General features: G+C 38.8%; 1 protein-coding gene across 5 annotated transcripts; it reads left to right on the forward strand.

The window, feature by feature from the left end:
* The first annotated feature begins 256 nt into the window (after positions 1–256).
* On the forward strand, positions 257–20,990 carry LOC132064955 (uncharacterized). Of its 5 annotated transcripts, none has more exons than XM_059458135.1 (19): positions 259–667; positions 1,615–6,559; positions 6,632–6,820; positions 7,643–7,757; positions 8,226–9,279; positions 9,547–9,994; positions 11,350–11,403; positions 11,492–14,348; positions 14,455–14,568; positions 15,283–15,413; positions 16,029–16,121; positions 17,747–18,016; positions 18,089–18,448; positions 18,521–18,644; positions 19,188–19,263; positions 19,351–19,652; positions 19,778–19,808; positions 19,933–20,046; positions 20,284–20,990. In XM_059458135.1, exons 1-16 carry the CDS (start codon positions 435–437, stop codon positions 19,448–19,450), a joined length of 11,163 nt encoding a protein of 3,720 aa, XP_059314118.1. In that variant the 5' UTR covers positions 259–434; the 3' UTR covers positions 19,451–19,652; positions 19,778–19,808; positions 19,933–20,046; positions 20,284–20,990. The 5 variants fall into 5 exon arrangements, with proteins under 5 accessions (XP_059314119.1, XP_059314118.1, XP_059314115.1 ...); XM_059458132.1 differs by having other exon boundaries at positions 19,351–19,622; positions 19,743–19,808; XM_059458133.1 differs by having other exon boundaries at positions 19,351–19,622; positions 19,755–19,808.
* The last annotated feature ends 748 nt before the right edge of the window (positions 20,991–21,738 follow it).

Genomic DNA, 21,738 nt, shown 5'->3' on the forward strand with positions numbered 1-21,738 from the left:
ATAAATATATCAAGTATCCTAATGGGAAGGGCGAATTTGATCCCGAACTTTGACGGAAAATAAATTTAAATTATAAATCATATTTGGAAGGTAAATTTGACCCTTCGCCGGTGGATCTATCCCCAAATGTAATAGTAGAGCATTTTTATCTTTTCTTTTCATTTTCTTCCATTGTTTACTAACTTCTACAAACTTTTAAATGCCTAAAAGGAGAAGTTGTGGGACGCAATATGAATAAGCAAAACATTTAGGGCCACAGTGCATTTATACGTTAACTTCGACTTTCTTGTTTCTTGAAATTGTTTGAGCGGTCGACGGTGAACGGAGAAACGAAACAGCAATACAAGACGTGCTCTCTCACATGTAAACCAAAAAGACAAAGAAACAGACATAAAAGATGAAGAATTCATCATCATCAGAATAAATAAAGGGGGATGATGCAAGGACTTCATCACCAACAGCAGCAATTAGCGGCACTTCTCACTGTCGCTTTACCCAAAGACGATTCTTCCAAATCAACTTCAAGTCCTGAAGATAATGAAGAGTCTTCTCGTGTAGGCGCTATAACTTCACTACAACGCGCTATTCTTTATCCTCCTAACTCTCTCCTCATCACTCACTCCGCTTCTTTTCTTGCTCAAGGCTTCTCTCAACTCCTCTCCGATAAGTATGCCGCTCTTTCTCTCTCACTTGTTCTTATATATGCACCCCATGTGTTCGATGAAATGTCCCATAGAATGGATATAGAGGTTTCTTGTAGTACACTCCAACTAGTTCTGTTATTGAATGGTAATTTGGTGTTGCAATTACCTAGTTACAGTTTTCTCTCACTTGTTCTTATATGTGCACGCAATTTATTCGATGAAATGTCCCATAGAATAGACTTGAATGGGTATAGAAGATTCATGTTCTTCAGTTTCAAAAAAAAAAAAAATAGAAGATTCATGTTGTTAACCCCAAGTAGTTTTGTGATTTAGTGGTCATTGATAATTTGGTGGTGCAATTACCTAGTTACAGTTTTCTCTCACTTGTTCTCATATATGCACGCAATATGTTCGATGAAATGTCCCATAGAATAGGCTTGAATGATTATAGAGGATTCATGTAGTTCATTCCCAACTAGTTTTGTGATTTGGTGGGCATTGATAATTTGGTATTGGAGTTACCTAATGACAGTTTTCTCTCACTTGTTCTTATATATGCACGCCATGTGTTCGATGAATGTCCTGTAGGAAACTACATTCTTTACCATCTGAATTGTTGAGAAAAAGTAATTCAAAGTTGTAGGAAACCAAAATTAGTTAGTATTTGGTATTTTAATTCATGTCTAATCAGATTTATAGTCAGAAATTATATAGGAATAGGTTTTCTAGTTGTGGGATTACATTGGGTATGTTGTTGTATTGTTGTTACAGTTTCAAATGTGGATGTATTTGGCGAAAGTTAATTTGCTCTTTGCCATCTTTATTGTTTTGATATGTTATGTTTTGATCACACACCATCACAGCCTACTTAACTTAATGTGATCTTGCATCAATTCTTTTAATAATTGCTACCATTAATTATGAAAACATCTGATGAAAATTTTTGTTTGGCATAAAAATTGCTGCTCAGGTCATATTCAGTGCGCCAGGCAGCAGCTACTGCTTATGGTGCTTTGTGTTCTGTACTATGTTTAATCTCGATAGCTCCAAATGGAAGGCAGAACCATGTCATTCTTGGCAGTTTGGTTGATCGGTTCATTGGTTGGGCATTGCCATTGCTTAGCACTGTAGTAGATGGGACAACTGATCTTGCATTGGAGGCCTTGCGTGAATTTCTTAATGTTGGGGATGTTGCTGCTGTTGAGAGGTTTGCATTGCCAATTCTCAAGGCTTGCCAAGAGCTTCTTGAGGATGAAAGAACCTCCTTGAGCTTATTGCGCAGGCTTCTCGCCGTTTTAACACTGATCTCCTTGAAGTTTTTTAGATGCTTTCAGCCCCACTTTGTTGATGTTGTTGATCTCCTCCTTGGGTGGGCAATGGTACCAGACCTTGCAGAATCTGATAGGCGTGTTATTATGGATAGTTTCCTGCAGTTTCAGAAATATTGGGTGAACAATATGCAGTTTCCATTGGGATTGCTCTCAAAGTTTCTAGGCGATATGGACGTGCTACTTCAGGATGCAAGTCCTGGTAGCTCCCAGCAGTTTCAAAGATTACTTGCATTATTGTCTTGTTTTTCGACAGTGTTACAGTCCACAGCATCGGGTTTGCTGGAGATGAATATGCTTGAGCAGATAAGTGAACCTCTTTGTAAAATGGTTCCTACTCTATTAGGATGCATGTCTATGATTGGAAAAAAGTTTGGGTGGTCAAAATGGATTGATGATTCTTGGAGATGCTTGACATTGCTTGCTGAAATTTTGAGTGAACGGTTTGCAATATTTTACCCTATTGCAGTTGATATCTTGTTTCAGAGCTTGGTTATGGAATGTAAGGACCAGTCTATCAGGATTAAGAAGCTTGATTCCTTTCAGGTTCATGGAGTTCTTAAAACCAATTTGCAATTGCTGTCTCTTCAAAAGCTTGGCCTTTCCGCATCATCTGTTCACAAGATATTACAATTTGATGCGCCTATATCTCAGCTGCGTTTACATCCCAACCACTTAGTGCCCGCAAGCTCGGCAGCTACTTACATATTTTTGCTTCAACATGGGAACTTTGAGGTTGTTGAAAAATCAGTGATTGTGCTGCTTGAGGAGCTGGATTTGTTGAGGTGCATGCTCGGACAAAAATCAGACCTGCAAAATCCAGCATATGATGTCAAAGTTCCTAAATCTTACTCGAAATCTGAGCTATTTGCCTTGATTAAGTTTGATCTGAGGGTCTTACTTAGTTGTGTTTCTTTGGGCAGTGGAGCTAGCATGATTGGCCAAACGGAAATCGACACTCTGTATGTTAATAGGTCAGGAAAGTTAATATCGAGCATTATTGGCAATTTCAACCCTTTCGAGTCACCTGTCCGAGGGCATGTAGAATTGCAAGTCACAGTTCTCAAGACGTTAGAAAGACTAGCTGCACTTGAATTTTTAAGCAAATGCTCTCTAAGGAAACAAGTTACTGCCACAGTTTCACAGGAAATACCTGAGAAGCTTGAAAAGGTTGAAAATGAGAGGACTGAACTTCCTGGACTAGTCTTACAGCATCTGAAAATGTATGCTATCCTTCTTATAAGAGCTCTTCATGACACTTCTCCTCTAGCAGTTAAAATAGAAGCACTACAGTGGATACATGAATTCTGTGGAAAAGTTGTTGACATATATGAGAATGAGAAGGCATTATATTTTCCATATGAAGTATTTGGATATGCAGACATTGTCCAGGATTTGCTGTTTTCAGTTCTGGATGTTGCGTCAGATAGAGAACCAAAAGTGAGATCTTTTGTGGCATTAGTCCTTCAGAAGCTTCTACAAGCAAAGCTTGTTCATCCTACACACTTCATAATTACTACTCAGGCGGTTATTGAAAAACTTGGTGATCCAGATGAAGATATACGTAATGCATTTATCAGGTTGCTTTCAAATGTGCTACCTATTACAGTGTATGCATGTGGTCTCCGTGACAATGGAGTGGCTACTACGTGCTGGCCAGGTGTTCTTAGATTTAACAATAGGTCGAACTTGCATTGGAAGCAACTTTTTGCACTTAAGCAACTGCCTCAGCAACTTCATTCACAGCAACTTGTTACCATACTTAGTTACATTGCACAGAGATGGAAAGTGCCTCTTTCTTCGTGGATCCAGAGGCTCATTTGTAGCTGTGGGCACCCCAAAAATGTTGGTTTGACTCAGCCTGAGGAAGCATCTAATTCTAGCTCAAATGGGCTATTGTGGGATATCAAAGTTGACGAAGATGTTCTTAAGAGAATTTGCTTTGTTAACACTCTTGCTGGTGCATGGTGGGCAATACATGAAGCTGCCAGATATTGTATTACCACTCGCCTTCGGACGAACCTTGGTGGTCCAACTCAAACTTTTGCAGCATTGGAGCGCATGCTTCTTGACGTTGCTCATGTCCTGCGGCTTGATACTGATCAAAGTGATGGAAACTTAAATATTATTGGTTCTTCTTATGCTCACTTGTTACCTATGAGATTGCTGCTTGATTTTGTAGAGGCTCTTAAGAAAAATGTATACAATGCATATGAAGGATCAACTGTTTTACCCAGTGCTTCTCGGCAAAGTTCCTTGTTCTTTCGGGCAAATAAGAAGGTTTGTGAGGAGTGGTTTTCTCGGATAAGTGAGCCTATGATGAATGCAGGATTGGCGCTCCAATGTCATGATGCTACGATTTACTATTGCGCGTTGCGCTTGGAGGAGCTAAGGAGCCTTGTGGTTTCAGCTATCAAAGACAAGTCGAGAGTGCTAGTGGCTGAAAATATCCACAATGTCAGAGCCAGGTATGCTGCAGATATCTTGAGGGTTTTACGGCACATATGTTTGGCTTTCTGTAAAACTCACGAGCCAGAGGCATTAATTGGTATCCACAATTGGGCAACAGTAGTTTTCTCTCCCTTGTTTACTGATGAAAACCAGAGTTTAGATGATAGTGGAATAATTGGACATTTTTCATGGATTACTGGGCTTGTATATCAAGCTGAAGGCCAGCATGAAAAAGCTGCGGCTCACTTTATTCATCTGCTGCAGACTGAGGACTCACTCACTTCTATGGGTTCTGATGGTGTTCAGTTTTCGATTGCACGTATTATTGAGAGTTACTTGGCAGTTTCTGATTGGAAGTCCTTGGAATCCTGGCTGTTGGAACTGCAAACACTTCGTGCTAAGCATGCTGGAAAAAGTTATTCTGGTGCTCTAACAACTGCTGGCAATGAAGTAAATTCAGTTCAAGCCTTGGCGCGCTTTGATGAGGCTGAATTTCAGGCAGCATGGGCTTGTCTTGATTTGACCCCTAAAAGTAGCAGCGAACTCAGCCTGGATCCCAAGTTGGCTTTACAAAGGAGTGAACAAATGCTGTTGCAAGCTATGCTTCATCAAGTTGAGGGAAGAGTGGAGAAGGTGCCAGAGGAATTGCAGAAGGCCAAGGGAATGCTGATGGAACCATTGTCTGTCTTGCCTTTGGATGGACTTGTAGAGGCAGCATCACATGTCAACCAGTTATACTGCATATCTGCATTTGAAGAATGTTACAAGCTCAATGTAAGCCAAGACAAGCATTTTCCATCACTAATAAGTTCTCATATGCAAGCGATGAAGTCTCCCATTATCAAAGATCGTCAAGATTGCAATATATGGTTAAAGGTCCTACGAATATATCAAACGGCTTACCCCACATCACCTATGACTCTTGAACTTTGCAGGAATTTGATGAGCTTAGCTCGTAAGCAAAAAAACTTCCGTTTGGCAAATCGTCTTGACAGTTATCTCAAAGATCGTCTTTCTAGTTTCCCTGATGGAAGTACCCGTGATCATATAAATCTTGGTTTGGAGTATGAGAGAGTACTGTTGGTGCGTGCTGAAGACAAATTTGAAGATGCTTTAACCGGTCTTTGGTCACTTATCCGTTCTTCCATGGTTTCATCTTCATTTGTAGCGTCTGACACCATTGATAAAGTTCTGAAGGCAAAGGCATGCCTGAAACTATCTAATTGGTTGCAAGAAGACTATTCAAATTCTGGGATGAAAGACATAGTCCTGCAATTTAGAGGTGATTTCAACACCTCACCCGGCAGAGAGGAATCTAGCTTCATTCTTGATAATCTGACTTGTAAGGAGAATGTGAACGCTATTATTCAGGAACTTGTGGGCACTGCAACAAAGTTATCATCCCAACTCTGTCCCACTTTAGGGAAATCTTGGATTTCATATGCCTCTTGGTGTTATAATCAAGCTAGATCATCGTTGCGTGCCCCCTGTGAAGCTACCCTTTTTTCTTGCTCATTTTCTGCTGTTCTTGATTCTGAAATCCAACCAACAAGATATAAGTTAACAGAGGAAGAATTTTTGAACGTGAAAGACATTATCTCAAAGCTTCTCCGGAGAAGATACTGTGGCAAAGTGTTGAATGAAGATGGAGATTCTGATGTTTGCTGCTCTGAATCTTCTGAAAGCATGCAAAGTGATGGCACTGCTCGCTCTCTGTTGCAGGAGGTAGTAGATACTATCGAAGCTGAAGCTGGAGCCCCTGGAGTAGAAGATTATAATGGTGAATTCTTTCCCAATACATTGACTTCTAAGTTGCAGCAATGCTTATTAAAAGCAAATGTTTTTCTAGAAGAAGCAAATGTCAGTGATTTGGTTAATATCTGGTGGTCTTTGCGGCGTAGAAGGGTCTCTCTCTTTGGCCATGCTGCTCAAGCTTTTGTGAATTTTCTTTCATATGCATCTTCCAGATCTTTAGATGGCCAATTAACCGGCTGTAGTGAGGAGTCAAAATACAAGTCTGTGAACTATACACTCAGATCCACACTTTATGTGTTGCATATTCTTCTTAACTATGGAGTTGAGCTGAAAGACACACTTGAACCTGCACTTTCGGCAGTTCCTTTGCTACCATGGCAGGTAGGTTCTAATTCTGCTTATTGTTTGGTTTTGATTGCTTTGTCATATTTTAATGATCTCTTCCTTTTGTAGGAGATAACACCTCAGCTGTTTGCTCGTCTAAGTTCCCACCCTGAACAAGCGGTTAGAAAACAATTGGAGACCTTACTAGTAAAGCTGGCTAAGCTGTCTCCTAGGTCTGTTGTCTATCCAACTCTAGTTGATGCAAACTCTTATGAAAGAGAACCTTCTGAGGAGCTTCAGAAAATACTGGCTTGTTTGGTAAAATCTTTCTTTACCATTGTATCTGATTATTGTCTTTATGATGTAGAGAGAATTTTCATGAAATTATATTTTCAATTAAAGTATGGTCAGAGTCAGACAGCATCATAGCTTTTTAATTTGAGTATAGTGTCCTATAATCAATCGTGGTTCTGCATTTGGGATTTCAGTCTGCTTTCTTGTAGTGAGACTTCTTTAGCTAAGTGGAAAATGTTCAAAGGGCTTTTCCCAGCATTACATTCCTCTAGTCTTTGTTGTCATTTGGATTCCAAATTGTAGTATTTGAACTCATTTTACTTGTTGAGTATTCCTGACAATTTCTCTTACTTCTTCTGGTAGATAATCTTTTAACCTGTTAAAGTGTCTCATTGAACCATGATATTTTTCTGGAATTATTCTTTCCAACTTGCAAAAAGAATTTTCTTGGTAGGTTATGATAGCAATTCCTTTCTACTTGTAAGCTGTTAGGATAAATTGATGCATGTTCCAGTCCACTTATAGCAGTTTATCATGACATATTGCTCAAAGGTAGTGGATCAGCAGTTTGCAACTTCTCTTTTTCTGTTGGTCTCCTACTTTAACCTCTGATTTGCAATCTTAGACATACTTTTTGAAATAGTTTATCCCACGATTTTACTTAGACCAAATGATACTTTCTTCTTCTTTTCTCCTGTGATGCATTAGTTTGTTAGGTTTATGCAGATACAAGCATTCCTTAATTAAAAAAAAAAAATGCAGATACAAGCATTCCAGATTTGGTTATATTGACTCAAATCTGTTTTGAGAACAAAAAAAATAATTAAATCTTTCTATGAATTGCAGAATGAGCTGTATCCTAAGTTAGTTCAGGATGTCCAGTTGATGATAACAGAGCTTGAAAATGTAACAGTCCTCTGGGAGGAATTATGGCTCAGCACACTTCAAGATCTTCATGCAGGTAGCTGATGCTCTTTCATTAGTCATGAGCCGTGTTTGGTTCTGGGGTTACCCTTTATGTGTGGTTTACCTTTTTCTGGATATCAAAGCTGAAGGGATGGGTGCTCATGTTTTTAAGTCCTTAAAGGTAAAAAGAAGTCAAAGCTCACCTCATATGAAAAGCATAAGAAAACTCTGAACGTGAACATTTGGTTTTACAATATTAAGAAGTTAACTTAAGTTACATACATTGTGTGCAAGTTGAAAACTTGTGATGTTTAACTTCATCAATGGACCTTTTGTTTTAGTTCATCATAAATCAAAAAGGAGCATTGTCCCCACTTCTTCATTATGAAACGAACAATCAATACTTAGATGTACTGCAGCACTTGTTCCAAGTCGATAAGCATTCAATTGGGAAGGGAAGCATTAAATTTATTTCAATTGTCTTACCTCTTCTTGTATTGTTCTTTGATATATAATTGATCAGATGTAATGAGGCGCATAAATTTGCTGAAAGAGGAGGCTGCACGAATTGCAGAAAACCCAACTCTTAGCCATGGAGAGAAGAACAAGATCAATGCTGCAAAGTACTCAGCAATGATGGCTCCTATTGTTGTTGTCCTAGAGCGTCGCTTTGCTTCTACTTCTCGTAAACCTGAAACTCCTCATGAAATTTGGTTCCATGATGTGTACAAGGAGCAAATAAAATCTGCTATCGTAACTTTCAAGACCCCCCCTGCATCTGCTGCAGCTCTTGGGGATGTTTGGCGACCATTTGATAATGTTGCTGCATCCTTGGCATCTTATCAAAGGAAATCCTCAGTATCGCTACGGGAAGTCGCACCACAGTTGGCTATTCTATCATCATCTGATGCTCCAATGCCTGGTCTTGAGAAGCAAATGACGGTTTCTGAATCTGAAGAGGGACTTAATACTTCTTCCAGTGGAATTGTCACAATTGCTTCTTTCTGTGAACAGGTGGCAATTTTATCTACCAAGACAAAACCTAAAAAGATTGTTATAGTAGGCTCTGATGGGGAGAAGTACACATATCTGTTGAAAGGGCGTGAAGATCTGCGGCTTGATGCCAGAATAATGCAGCTGCTACAAGCAGTTAACAATTTTCTGCATTCATCATCTGCTGTACAGAGTCAGTCTGTCTGCGTTCGCTTCTATTCCGTCACACCTATTAGTGGTCGAGCTGGTCTCATCCAGTGGGTGGATAATGTAGTAAGTATTTACAGCATCTTTAAGGCATGGCAGAGTCGAGTCCAGCTGGCACAACTTTCTGCGCTAGGTGCTAATGCAAAACAGACAGTTCCTCCACCTGTTCCTCGGCCAATGGACATGTTTTATGGTAAGATCATACCTGCACTTAAAGAGAAGGGAATAAGAAGAGTAATATCAAGAAGAGATTGGCCTCATGAAGTTAAACGAAAGGTACTTTTGGATCTCATGAAGGAAGCCCCTAAGCAACTTCTTTACCAGGAACTTTGGTGTGCAAGTGAGGGATTCAAGGCCTTCAGCTCGAAATTGAAGAGGTAATGTTTTTCTCCCTATCTACCTGCAATAGTCTGCTGTAAATGCAACGCATAGGATATGGGTTTCACAGTTGGAGGATTTTCTGCAAAGGCAATTTGTCTATGGTTGTCATCCTAGTTTTCAACTCAAGAAAGGGGTGTAGAATAATCTTCTTTTCTTGTGAGAGTCGTGTTTCATGTCAATTTAGTTTCCATTTTATAGTGACACTGTCAATGGATATTGGATTGGTGGCTCTTCTATAATGATTGAATTTTATCTGCTTGCAGATATTCAGGGAGTGTAGCAGCCATGAGCATCATTGGCCACGTTTTAGGCCTTGGAGATCGCCATTTGGATAATATTCTTATCGATTTTTGCTCTGGGGATATTGTGCATATCGATTACAATGTCTGCTTTGATAAAGGGCAAAGATTAAAGATCCCAGAAATAGTGCCTTTCCGACTGACACAGACAATTGAAGCAGCTCTAGGGTTAACTGGCGTAGAGGGTACATTTAGAGCTAATTGTGAAGCTGTTCTTGGTGTTCTAAAGAAGAACAAGGACATAATCTTGATGTTACTTGAGGTCTTTGTATGGGATCCCCTTGTGGAATGGACACGTGAAGACTTCCATGATGATGCAGCAATTTTCGGAGAGGAAAGGAAGGGGATGGATCTCGCTGTCAGTTTGAGTCTATTTGCCTCCCGCATGCAAGAAATTCGTATTCCCTTGCAGGTACCTTCTATCAGCAATAACTCCATTTGTTATCGTTGTTATGATCTTGCAAGTGCTTTCAACTAGACTAATAGGTTTCTACTCTTTCATGTTAGTTGCTCCTTCTTTCCTTGGAATAAATGCTATGAACGAGGCTGTTTTTAATTCCAGAGTATCCTGGATAGCTCTTGCTGTCTCCACCACGCCATTTTTTATCCTGTATCACCGCGTGTTGGAAAACACCATACTGAATCTATTGGGTCCCTATGCTTCATCTTCGGCACAACTCTGGACCGCTTCCCGTAGTTCCTTTTCCACTATCTCCCTCAACTTTTTCCCTTTTAACCTGTTCCTCCCAGTACATTGATTCCCCCACTTCTATTCTCTACAAAGTGTCTCATATTTGTTGCTGCTACTCGATGAAAAAATCTTTCTGTACACAGCCCCTTCTTTTAGCCATTGCCCTCTAGGTTGTCTTCAGCTATTTTTCTTGAGCTTTTTTTCCCCCTCTTTCTAGAAATGGCAAGGTTTATCAATGTTTTGGTGGATTTATTATATTATTTTAATTGGTAAGATAAGAAAAATTGAAAGTTATTACATAAGAGTTTCATATCTTAAATTTTTGGATCAAGTGCAGGTACTTCAATTTGAGTGCTATGAGTTAGATTAAATGATTTAGTCTCTCTTCCGCACAAATAATCTATATTTTTCAAAATTCATGTTGTATGAAATAAGTAAATGAACAATGGTCAATTAACAATTTTTTTTTTTTTAAACAAAAACAATGGTCAATGAACAATTTTTTTTTTTTTTTAAAAAAAAACAATGTCAATTAACAAAATATAAATTTAAGTGATGTGTTTTTTTCTTAATGGATAAGGATAGAAAAAATAATCCATATTGGAAAGACAGCAAATACATAATCCAGGTAAAAAGATCAAAACCAATAAAAAGTTTATACAGAATGAATATTCGATGAGCTAAACATATTATCAAAGAAAACAAAAAAGCTCCACCAGTATCCACTCTTTTCGTTGCTATAGAGAATTTGGATGATTTGCCTTTTGTGAATCTGTTCTATTACTTCAATTTGTTAGATAGGAATATTGGAATTTAATCGCATACATTTTACACTGTGTCTTGGTTATTTTAGTTTTAAACTAAATCTAAGTTTTATATCTCAATAAGACGTGCAAAACACCCAAAATGTAGATCAATATACATAGTATGGATGTTTAGCGGCAGGATCATTTTTTGCCTTCTCATTATAAGTTAATTGTAAGGCAAATTGTAAATACATGCAAGATCTTGCATTCAGAGTGTTACATGTATTGGTATTTTCAATTAATGATTTTTGTTTTGTTTTCATTATCTAGGAGCATCATGATCTTCTCCTGTCTACCTTACCAGCTGTTGAATCTGGTCTTGAGGTATGCAGTCAGCTTCCTTCTGCAGGTGATGAGATTTAGTTCTTAGTTACAATGAACTTAGGTCTAATGATTTCATACTGACTCGCAGAGATTTATAAACATCATGAATCAGTATGAAGTTGTCTCTGGTCTTTATCGTCGTGCTGACCAAGAGAGATCTAACCTTGTTCTACGTGAGACATCTGCGAAGTCACTTGTTGCTGAAGCTACTTCTACTTCAGAGAACATTCGGGCTTCTCTTGAAATGCAGGCTCGAGAATTGGCACAAGCTCAAGCTGTCGTAATGGAGAAAGCTCAAGAAGCAACAACTTGGATTGAACAGCATGGAAGGACCCTTGATGCTCTAAGAAGCAGTTCGATCCCAGATATCAGAGCCAGCATAAAGCTGACTGCTAAAGAAGAATCTCTATCTCTTGTATCTGCTGTTCTAGTGGCTGGGGTTCCTTTGACTGTTGTCCCTGAACCCACTCAAGCTCAGTGCAATGATATAGATAGAGAAGTTTCTCACTTAGTAGCTGAGCTGGATCATGGACTTTCTCCAGCAATATCAACAATCCAAACGTATTCTTTGGCTTTGCAACGGATCTTGCCAATCAACTACCACACCTCCAGTCCAGTCCATGGTTGGGCTCAAGTTCTTCAGCTTGCAGTAAATACGCTGTCCTCTGACATTCTATCGCTCAGCCGAAGGCAGGCTGCTGAACTTATTGGAAAGGCACATGGTGATGGTATTGATTCTGTTAAAAATAGATATGATGATCTTTGCCTTAAAGTGGGTCAGTATGCAGCAGAAATAGAGAGAATGGAAGAAGAGTGTGCAGAGCTCGTTAACTCAACTGGTCCTGAGACTGAATTAAGAGTTAAAAATAGTCTATTGTCTGCTTTCAAGAACTACATGGAGTCTGCTGGTTTTGAGAGGAAAGAAGATTCTGGTCAGTTAGGATCTTCAGTTCACGGAGGCTCACAAGATGGTGGTTTGCACGGGAACTTTCAACAGACCAAGGAAAAGGTTCTATCAGTTCTGAAAGCAGCTTTTAGTTCAATATATAATGATGTTAAGAATAAAATACTCGATAACTTGAGTCATTTCACTAGGAGAAGACACACGGACATGATATTGTGCTCTGATCTTGGAAACTTTTTCTCTGAGTTTGAGGAGCAAGTAGAAAAATGCATTCTTGTAGCAAAGTTTCTGAATGAACTTCAGCAGTATGTCAGCATGGATTATAGGGGCATTGACACAGCTGTTGACACTTCTGAATCTTTGTTTGATAGTAATTGGACTTCAATTTTTAAAACCAGTCTGCTTTCCTGTAAAAATTTGGTGGTTCAAATGGTTGAAGTTGTCCTACCAGAGGTCATCAGATCGGTCATTTTGTTCAATACGGAAGTCATGGATGTGTTTGCATCACTCTCGCAAATCAGGAGATCCATAGATACAGCATTAGAGCAGCTTATTGAGGTTGAATTGGAGAGAGCTTCTTTAGCTGAGCTTGAGCAGAATTACTTTGTTAAGGTTGGTCTCATCACTGAGCAGCAGTTGGCTCTTGAAGAAGCTGCTGTTAAGGGAAGAGACCACTTATCTTGGGAAGAGGCTGAGGAATTGGCCTCTCAAGAAGAAGCATGTAGAGCCCAACTTGACAAGCTCCACCAGAGTTGGAACCAGAAGGACGTCCGAACTTCATCTCTTGTACAGAAAGAAGCTACCATTAGAAGTTCTCTGGTTTCTTTAGAACAGAATCTGCAATCTATGATCTCTCATGAACATGATAAGGAGCTACATCTTTTCAGAAGCAGAGCTCTTATGGCTGCACTAATGCAGCCCTTCTCTGAATTGGAAGCAGTTGATCGAGAATTGTCGTTGCTTGGGCCACCTTTTGAATCTGGTTCAACCAGGATTTATCACCTAAAAAATTTATTTAATTCAGGATGCCCCCTATCTGAATATATTTGGAAATTTCCTGGCATATGGAGCAATCATGCATTCTTTGTGTGGAAGGTTTATATAGTGGACTCTTTTCTTGATTCCTGCACACAAAATATAGCTTTACAAGCTGATCAAAGTTTGGGATTTGATCAACTTGTAAATGTAGTGAAGAAAAAACTTGAATCTCAGCTTCAAGAAAATGTTGAGCAGTACTTGAAAGAGAAAGTTGTGCATGTTTTAATAACAAGGTTAGAGAAAGAAAGTGAATATTTGAAGCAAGTGACAGAGACAACAGAAGATCTTACTTGTGATCAAGGAAATAACCACGTTGCAGCCGTAAGAAATGTGCAAAGCATGCTTCAGGAGTACTGCAATGCACATGAAACTGTCAGAGCAGCAAAATCAGCTGCTTCCCTCATGAAGAGGCAGGTGAGTGAGTTGAAGGAGGCTCTTCTTAAGACCAGCCTTGAAATTGTTCAGATTGAATGGATGCATGATATAAATGCTAATCTTATGCAAAAAAGAAGGCTGATATCTCATAAGTATCTTTCAAGTGATGCTAGACTCCTTCCAGTTCTTATAAATATCAGCAGACCTCAATTGCTTGAAAATTTTCAATCATCGATTACAAAAATAGCTAGAGCTCTGGAGGGCCTGCAAGCTTGTGAGAGAACTTCTGTCGCAGCAGAAGGGCAGCTTGAGAGAGCTATGAGCTGGGCTTGTGGAGGTGCAAGTTCAACTTCTGCTGGAAATACTTTGGCAAAGAATTCAGGCATACCTCAGGAATTCCATGATCATCTAATGAGGCGGCAACAGTTATTATGTGAAGTTCGAGAAAAGGCATCAGATGTGATGAAACTTTGCATCTCCATATTGAAGTTTGAGTGGTCGAGAGATGGCTTTTTCCAGACTTCAGAAGAATTTTATCCATCCAGGAGCATTGCAGATAGCAGGACCTGGCAGCAAGGTTACTTAAATGCTCTGACAAACTTGGACGTCACTTTTCATTCCTTTACTAGTAAGTCCCAAATCTATATGTTCTCTATTCTATCAATGACAGAGGTGCACTGCTAGTGTCATGCTTCTCCTTGGCAAAAGTCATCTTTTTGTCTTTTATGCATCAGATACTGAACAAGAATGGAAACTTGCACAGAGCAAAATGGAGACTGCTTCAAGTGGTTTATTCTCTGCATCTAACGAACTCTGTGTTGCTTCTGTCAAAGCTAAGTCAGCATCAGGTAAGATGACTTTATGATACTATTTTGAGTGTAACTTGTTCAGTTATGTGGCTAACTGAAATCTTAAGCTGATAAATTGGGGATAGATCAAGCTCTTTAACTTGATGGTCTACTTCTTACCTTATGTGCTGCTGGGGTTCTTTCATTAGTTGGACCAAGCACGTGAAAGTATAGTGACAATTGGTCTCTGTGAAACTCAAACTTTGGAACTTTTCGCCACTCAAAGCAAGAGGTGGAGTTTCGGCCGACCATAAGATGAAATAGTTAATGCATGATTTTATATATTAATTGCCACAGTATATATTATGTTCAACAAAACCACTCCAATTCTTTCATCTTTTAATCTATAATATGGAATGCAAACATTATTAGTCTGCAGTCGTGATTTTCAGTTATCAGCCTATAACTAGATACAAATACCATCCTTCTTGTTGCCAAATGGTTTAGGATTCTATTGGATATTACTTTTAGCAAGTATGAAATTTGTGAGTTGATCCCATCTTTAAGATGGAAACTCTAGGAAAAATTGACTTATAATGTTGAATGTAGAAAATGTGGAAGCATGTGGTTCCCTTATATGACTTGGTTAAGTAGCGCGATAAATGCTATAGGTTCTTTAGTATTTTTTTTAATTTATCACTAACTAGAGCAAGATGTTTTTAAAGTTTCCTTTCCCCCATTTTATCAACACCGTTGACTTTTCTCTTCTCCAAGGGGATCTTCAAAGCACTCTGCTTGCGATGAGGGATTGTTCCTATGAATTAAGTGTGGCGCTATCTGCATTTGAGGCCATTACAAGGGGGCGTACTGCTTTGACATCTGAATGTGGTTCGATGCTTGAAGAGGTAGGATGCTTACATTTAATGTTCTTATGCAAGTTCATGTATGTCAGTGCTTTCAATCAATTGTGTCCAAATTGGCTTGTTCAGCTACATGAATTTTTTACTTCATCTGCTAAGCCTATTCTCCTAAGCTGCATGCGTACTTAATTCCATCTGCGTAGCTTATTGTCCTAATACAGCCGCAAGAGGTAGATCTGAATCCACCAAAAAAGATATGAATAGCTAGAAATTCCATAGACGAACGGTTACATCTCAATGGAAGGTTGCAGTAAGTAATTCCAGAAAAATTAAGATTATATCTGTAAAATCACAGAATAACTTTAAACAAGGTTCATGGCTTTTTGCAGGATTTCTCTTTCTAAATGTATGTTTGGCCATACAATAATATTGCTAGATTCCTTTACGTTGCCATAGTGTTGTTGTTTACTTGTTTTGTTATGGCAGCATCCCAGGTGTCATTCTTGATATAAATCGTGCAATAAAGGTTAACGAGTTTTTGTGCCTGCAGTATTCAGATGAAAACACAGAACAATAATGATGCTTTGTGTCAGCTATTTTTAAGCCTCCTTTTTTTTTTTTCCTTTTTCTTTTTCTTAGTTGACAATTTGTCCTTTAAAGGTTCTGGCGGTAACAGAAGGTGTGCATGATGTTCACAGCATAGCAAAAGAGGCTACTGCTTTGCACTCGTCTCTTATGGAAGATCTATCAAAGGTTTCGTTTTCTTGTTTTCTCCACTCTCATTTGTTTGGCTTCCTTCCTTTCATCTTTAGATGGGTGTGGGGTGGAGAGCAGGAGGCAGTTGTAGCAGCAGGGGTAGATTTTTTTTTTGTTTTTAAGGTAAAATTTTATTAATAGAAGTACCAAGAAGATACACATAAGTACAACAAAACAAACAGCACCTACGAGAGCATCGTGTTGCACTTTTCCTAGATCCAAAAATTCCATATAGTGATCCATACTCTCTAATGGACACCTGTTAACCCAAAATAACAGATTGTGCTGACAAAAGTTTGACTCTAGAAATGTGATTCTTTTAATTCTCAAAACATGCACTATTCCTTTCTCTCCAAATGGTCCAGAAAAAGGCACGAAGTTGCTTCTGGATCTTTGCTGTCTCTTGCTGTACCCAGCTATCCAGAAGGCTCCTAATATCTGAAGGCACAACCCAAGTGACACCAAAAAGGTTCAAGAAAAGCTCCCAGCAGATTGTAGTTTGATAAGGAATCGATTTGGGGGAATCACCAAATCAATACCTAAAATGCGGAATTAAAGGATAACAAGAAATTGGGATGAGAATTGAAGAAAAGGGGATGAGAAAAGAGGGATAGAAGCTAGACCCTAATGATAATGAATCTATGGACAAACCTAGATATATCAAACCTAGACCCTTCCAATTGGATTCAATCAAGAGAACCTAAACTATTTGAATTCAGGGCAAGAGAAATTCAATTGAATCCACAAATGAACAACTCTTCATGAAATGAGGTTCAAAACCAACAGTGGAATCCACCATTATCTATCACTAACTAAAGCTAATCCTAGCTAAACAATCTATCACTCAACAAGATTATTCATCTCAACATATTGCATAAGCTAACTAGTGAAATAAACTAAGTAGAGTATTTATACTCCTAGGCTAAAGAAGACTAAACTAGCTTATTACAATAATACCCTTAATGAAGTAAGGGCCTTGTTTGGTCTTCTTGGATTATGACTTGTTTTTCGAAAATAGCTTCTTTTGCATAAGTAGCCATCTTCCGGCCTTCAACCACCCAAGCTTGCAATTGTAGCCACTCTAAGAGGCAAGCTTTGGGCCTTGGGCTCTTGGACTCTTTTAGTCTCCATCCATGCTATCATCCATAGCTTGAAGATCCTCCCTATGTTGCCTCCATGAGCACTTGAACCATTCCGGATCGTATCATAGTTACACTTTTCCATTTTATAATTTGTCCTTTTCCGAGCAACCACACCCTAGTTCTGAATTCTGATACTGCATGTTCGAACAGTTTTAGGTGTCATCTTTTACTTTGGTCTGCCACAAAGAGAAGAGTGAGGTAAAACAAAATTGTGAAGTGACAGTAATAGGAAGGGATGATGTTTCCTGTATCTGTTCCCTTTCCCTATTCATATTAATGGTCCTTCTTAATTTACACGGTCGTTTCCTACAATATCAGATCATAAAATTTCCATCATATTGGATTATTTTCTTATTGGGAGAAAGGTGTGTCTAGGCAGGTGGTGATAATAGAGAGATGATTTCAGGGTCTCATTTGAGTGGAATTTTTTTCCAAAGTTCCTTCGCATTATACCACTTATTTTATCTTATTGATGGACAGGCAAATGGCATCCTACTTCCACTTGAATCTTTATTATGCAAGGATGTTGCTACCATGACTGAAGCTATGACAAAGGAAAGAGAGGCGACGATGGAAATATCTCCTGTTCATGGACAAGCTATATTCCAGTCTTATCATGTTAAAGTTGAAAAAACTTATGAAGTCTTTAAGCCCTTGGTTCAGTCTCTCACAATTTCTGTTGAGGGACTTTATTCGATGTTGACCAGGCTAGCCCAATCTGCAAGTCTGCATGCAGGAAATCTTCATAAGGTTGTAAAGAGAATAGACTCGCATTTCACAGATGTTTTTTCTAAGATTCTAATCAATTGTTATTTGATTTAGGCTCTTGAGGGGTTAGGAGAAAGCCAGGAAGCAAGGTCAGAGGATCTCAACTCCTATAGGCCAGTTCTTGCCGATCCATATGATGGCGAGAGTGAGATCTTCTCCCAGTCAGACAGAGAAAGCAGCATGGATTTTCTTGATGTGAATGGACTGTCTTTGCAAGATAAGGGATGGATATCCGCCCCTGATAGCATGACCAGTGGCAGTTCAGAGTCTGCAGCTACATCGTCTCAAGTTAGTCTTGCGAATAGTTCCAATGGCCCAGACTTGACTGATACAATTACTCCACATTGTTTTGATGACACAGAAACAAGAGAATACTCGCATAACTTGCCACAGGCGGAATCTGAAAAGACACAGGTTTGTTTCTTTAGTTGCACAGTGTGACAGTCTGAATTCTTCCCATATTGATTCTGTTATTGCTTGGAACAGGAGACGTTTGAGATGAAACTTTTGCTTGGAAATGAAGAACCCTTGTCAAGCAAAGACAAGGTTGAGGAGCCTGCTCATGAAACTTCATTTATCAATGTAGAGGCTGCCAGCCGAACAACCAGAGGTGCGGATTATCAACAGTTCCCTTCCAATTCTTACTGAGCGTTCATAATGCCTCTTAAACTTGACCTTTTAGGTCCATGTGGTTAGATTTCCTGATAGATAAAAACTCAAGACTTGTGTAGCATAATCAATCAACACCATTGTCCTTTCATGATGAAATAGGTTTACACATTTGAATGAAATAACTCTCCTACTACGGAGGGATTGAGGAGCTTTATTTTGCTAAGTTTCACTTACATATTTCATAGAGGACAAGCTTTGCTAGAGGACTTTTTTGGAAATTAACAAAATTGATTTTTCATCTTGAGCAACAAAAGGAATGTTGTAAAACTTCTGCTGTTAGGTACTTAATGGCTTTAAAGTTGCCCCCTTCTTAACCGTATCAAAATACTGAAGGACTAGCCAACTGGGTGCTAAATCAGTCTTAGTAATTGGTTGTCCTTATTCTCTGGCTCTTTGATTGTCAATGTAGCTTTTGATTATTCAATAACATTTCATGAATGGTTACACTTAATATAATAAATATATGGATTTGTTCTCCTAGGTAAAAATACATATGCATTATCAATTTTAAGGAGAGTGGAGATGAAGTTAGATGGCCGAGATGTAGCTGATAACAGGTATATCCTTCCCATGAACATTTTAGACAAGTATCTCACTATCTTGTATTAAATGTAAATGACCACGTTTGCTTATCTTCTCCTCAGGGGAATCAGTGTTGCAGAACAAGTAGATTATTTGCTCAAACAAGCAACAAGTGTAGATAATCTTTGCAACATGTATGAGGGTTGGACACCTTGGATTTGAGCTGGTGAACAGTATTCTTTTTTTCAACTCTAGAGCCCTTTTCATGATATTCTGTGATACATTGAAGAGGCTCTGAGGTAAATTGGAGCTTAGTCTCCTGAACCACAAGATGCATGTTGGGACTTTGACTTCCTCATTTTCAAGAGATGTGGCAATTGGCAAGCCATTATAGGTGAGAAATATTCTAGAAATCTTGCTTCTTGTCAAAAAATTGTTCTAGAAATCTTGTTTAATGCTTTATCTAGGCATATCTATAATCTTGTTTATACATCCTGGATCTCTATGTAACTAGGAAGATTGGTAGTTTTCTAATGCAGTCTGTGCAAGCGAATATGAGGATCCAACTTGAAGACTCTAGGTATAATGCTCTCATCTGCTACTGCTGCCTGTTCTTCCTTTATGATGCCGTTTGAGAAACTGCTGCATGTTCCTTATTCAAATCTGTATATGCTATACTGGAACTTCAAATCCAACTTTTGCAGCACTTTGATCATGGTTCAAGCACAGCGGGAAGACAAGATAATGTGCTTTGAAGGGTAGCATGCTCCATCCATATCCACTAATGGGCGATAACAACCTTTTCAAACTATGATCTGGTAAGATGAAAATCTGGAAATCGAGCTATGGGTGCTTTTAAGGATTCCTTTCATAATTGTGTAGTATATATCAATGAGTAAATGTTGGAATAGCTTGCGTTACTTTGGAATGACCTTCCAACATGTAGGTGTCAGCTTCATTTCAGATGTATTTAAGACTTCCTTTATTACATTACTCTTCAATTGTTTGTATCAAGTTTTTGTGCTGAGCCTACCTCTTGTTTATTTGTTTGATAGGTCTCAATCTATCGGTCGCTTCCTATTTGGATGACAGCTGCTTATAGACTTGGATGAGTGTTGGTTAATGTCATGAGAAATTTCACTTTTGACTGAGGCAGTGAGGAATCCAAAGTGGGTACCTTATTAGCTCCTGGTGTTGCTCTAGTTGGGGTCTGGCTTTACCAGGGAGCACTTATACCTTGTAAATATGTATAATGATTGTAAATGTTCGTAAGTTAAAGGGATATTCCTACACAATAATGTTGGAGCAAGTGGCTGGAACTAACCTTTTCTGTGCCCGCACCACCCTACATCTCTTGACATCATTGGGCACCGGATGGACACAGGGACGAGATAGGAAAGGAACGAATGCACTTTTTCAAGTCTCCGGGGGGGGTGCTTAGGTCTACTGGACACAAAAGTTCCTTCTTGGACAAGGCATACTAGCAACCCAGAGGAATAAGATGAAGACAACAACTTGGAAGTTGTGACGTATAAATCATGTTCATTTTCATCAGCTTCTCCTGGCTTGTCCTAAGTGTATGCCATTGTTTCTCAATAGCTTTGAGTGGAACGCGAATGGCCCTTTCAAATATTGTAAAAATGAAAGTTACTTTTAATAGATTACAGCAGCTCATAGTTTATTTTCAAAAAGATAATAGTAACAAATTACAGCAGCTCAGATTGCATGTTAAAGTTGGTAAATATGTACTTCATATCGAAAATTCTCCTCCGTCCTTGCTTCCTCTAAATTTACCTGCACTCGGTGTTTAACTAATACACATTCTAATGTTATGCCAACTCTGCTTATCTGCAGGGGTACCCAAATAAGTACTAATGCAAACAAAATACGAAATAGAGAATATCTAGATCTCTTTACTCCTTACTAATGTAGCCACTAATGTTTGCATTATTATGTTAGGCTGTCTACGTCACACCTCTTGGCGTGTGACTCTTCCCTGGACCAGTGGACCCTGCAAACGTGGGATGATTTGTGTATCAGGCTATTTTTTTTTTTTTTTAGTCCTTAAATTCAGCTAATGTTAAATAGGGTAATTATCTGTTGGAGTTACTCTGGATTTGGCGAGAATAATGAACAGTACATGGATTTAGGCATGAGATGTACAATCCCCAGATTATCACTTAGGGAATACCGCGGTTTTTGGATCGAACATGGAATATCTAACTAAAAGAGCACGCACACGGATATTTTTGAATCTGCAGAACGACAAACTTAAACTTAATTGTGGTGGGGCCGCTTCCAAATACTAGTACTAAAACTCTAAAAGAAACCAGTTCTCAGTCTCTATCTCTCAATCACATACAATAATATAAACAATGACTAGTGATACCTCAGGGATTCGAATAGAAGGAACAAAATATCTATAGAATCTGCTTTTACAATTTTCTCTTGAAGGAAAATAAAGACAAGAAGAAGAATGACAGGACTCGTAGATATTTATGAGTGTGCCA

Source organism: Lycium ferocissimum, chromosome 7 (genome assembly GCF_029784015.1).
Source record: "Lycium ferocissimum isolate CSIRO_LF1 chromosome 7, AGI_CSIRO_Lferr_CH_V1, whole genome shotgun sequence".
NCBI classification, from domain to species: domain Eukaryota; kingdom Viridiplantae; phylum Streptophyta; class Magnoliopsida; order Solanales; family Solanaceae; genus Lycium; species Lycium ferocissimum.

What these genes read in the sequence shown, in the direction of transcription:
- LOC132064955 (XM_059458135.1), top strand. Translation starts at nt 435, where the DNA reads ATGATGCAAGGACTTCATCACCAACAGCAGCAATTAGCGGCACTTCTC. An exon ending in AGAAAATACTGGCTTGTTTG is followed by an intron (nt 6,821 to 7,642) that starts GTAAAATCTTTC and finishes TATGAATTGCAG; the next exon opens with AATGAGCTGTATCCTAAGTT. An exon ending in CAAAGCTAAGTCAGCATCAG is followed by an intron (nt 14,569 to 15,282) that starts GTAAGATGACTT and finishes CTCTTCTCCAAG; the next exon opens with GGGATCTTCAAAGCACTCTG.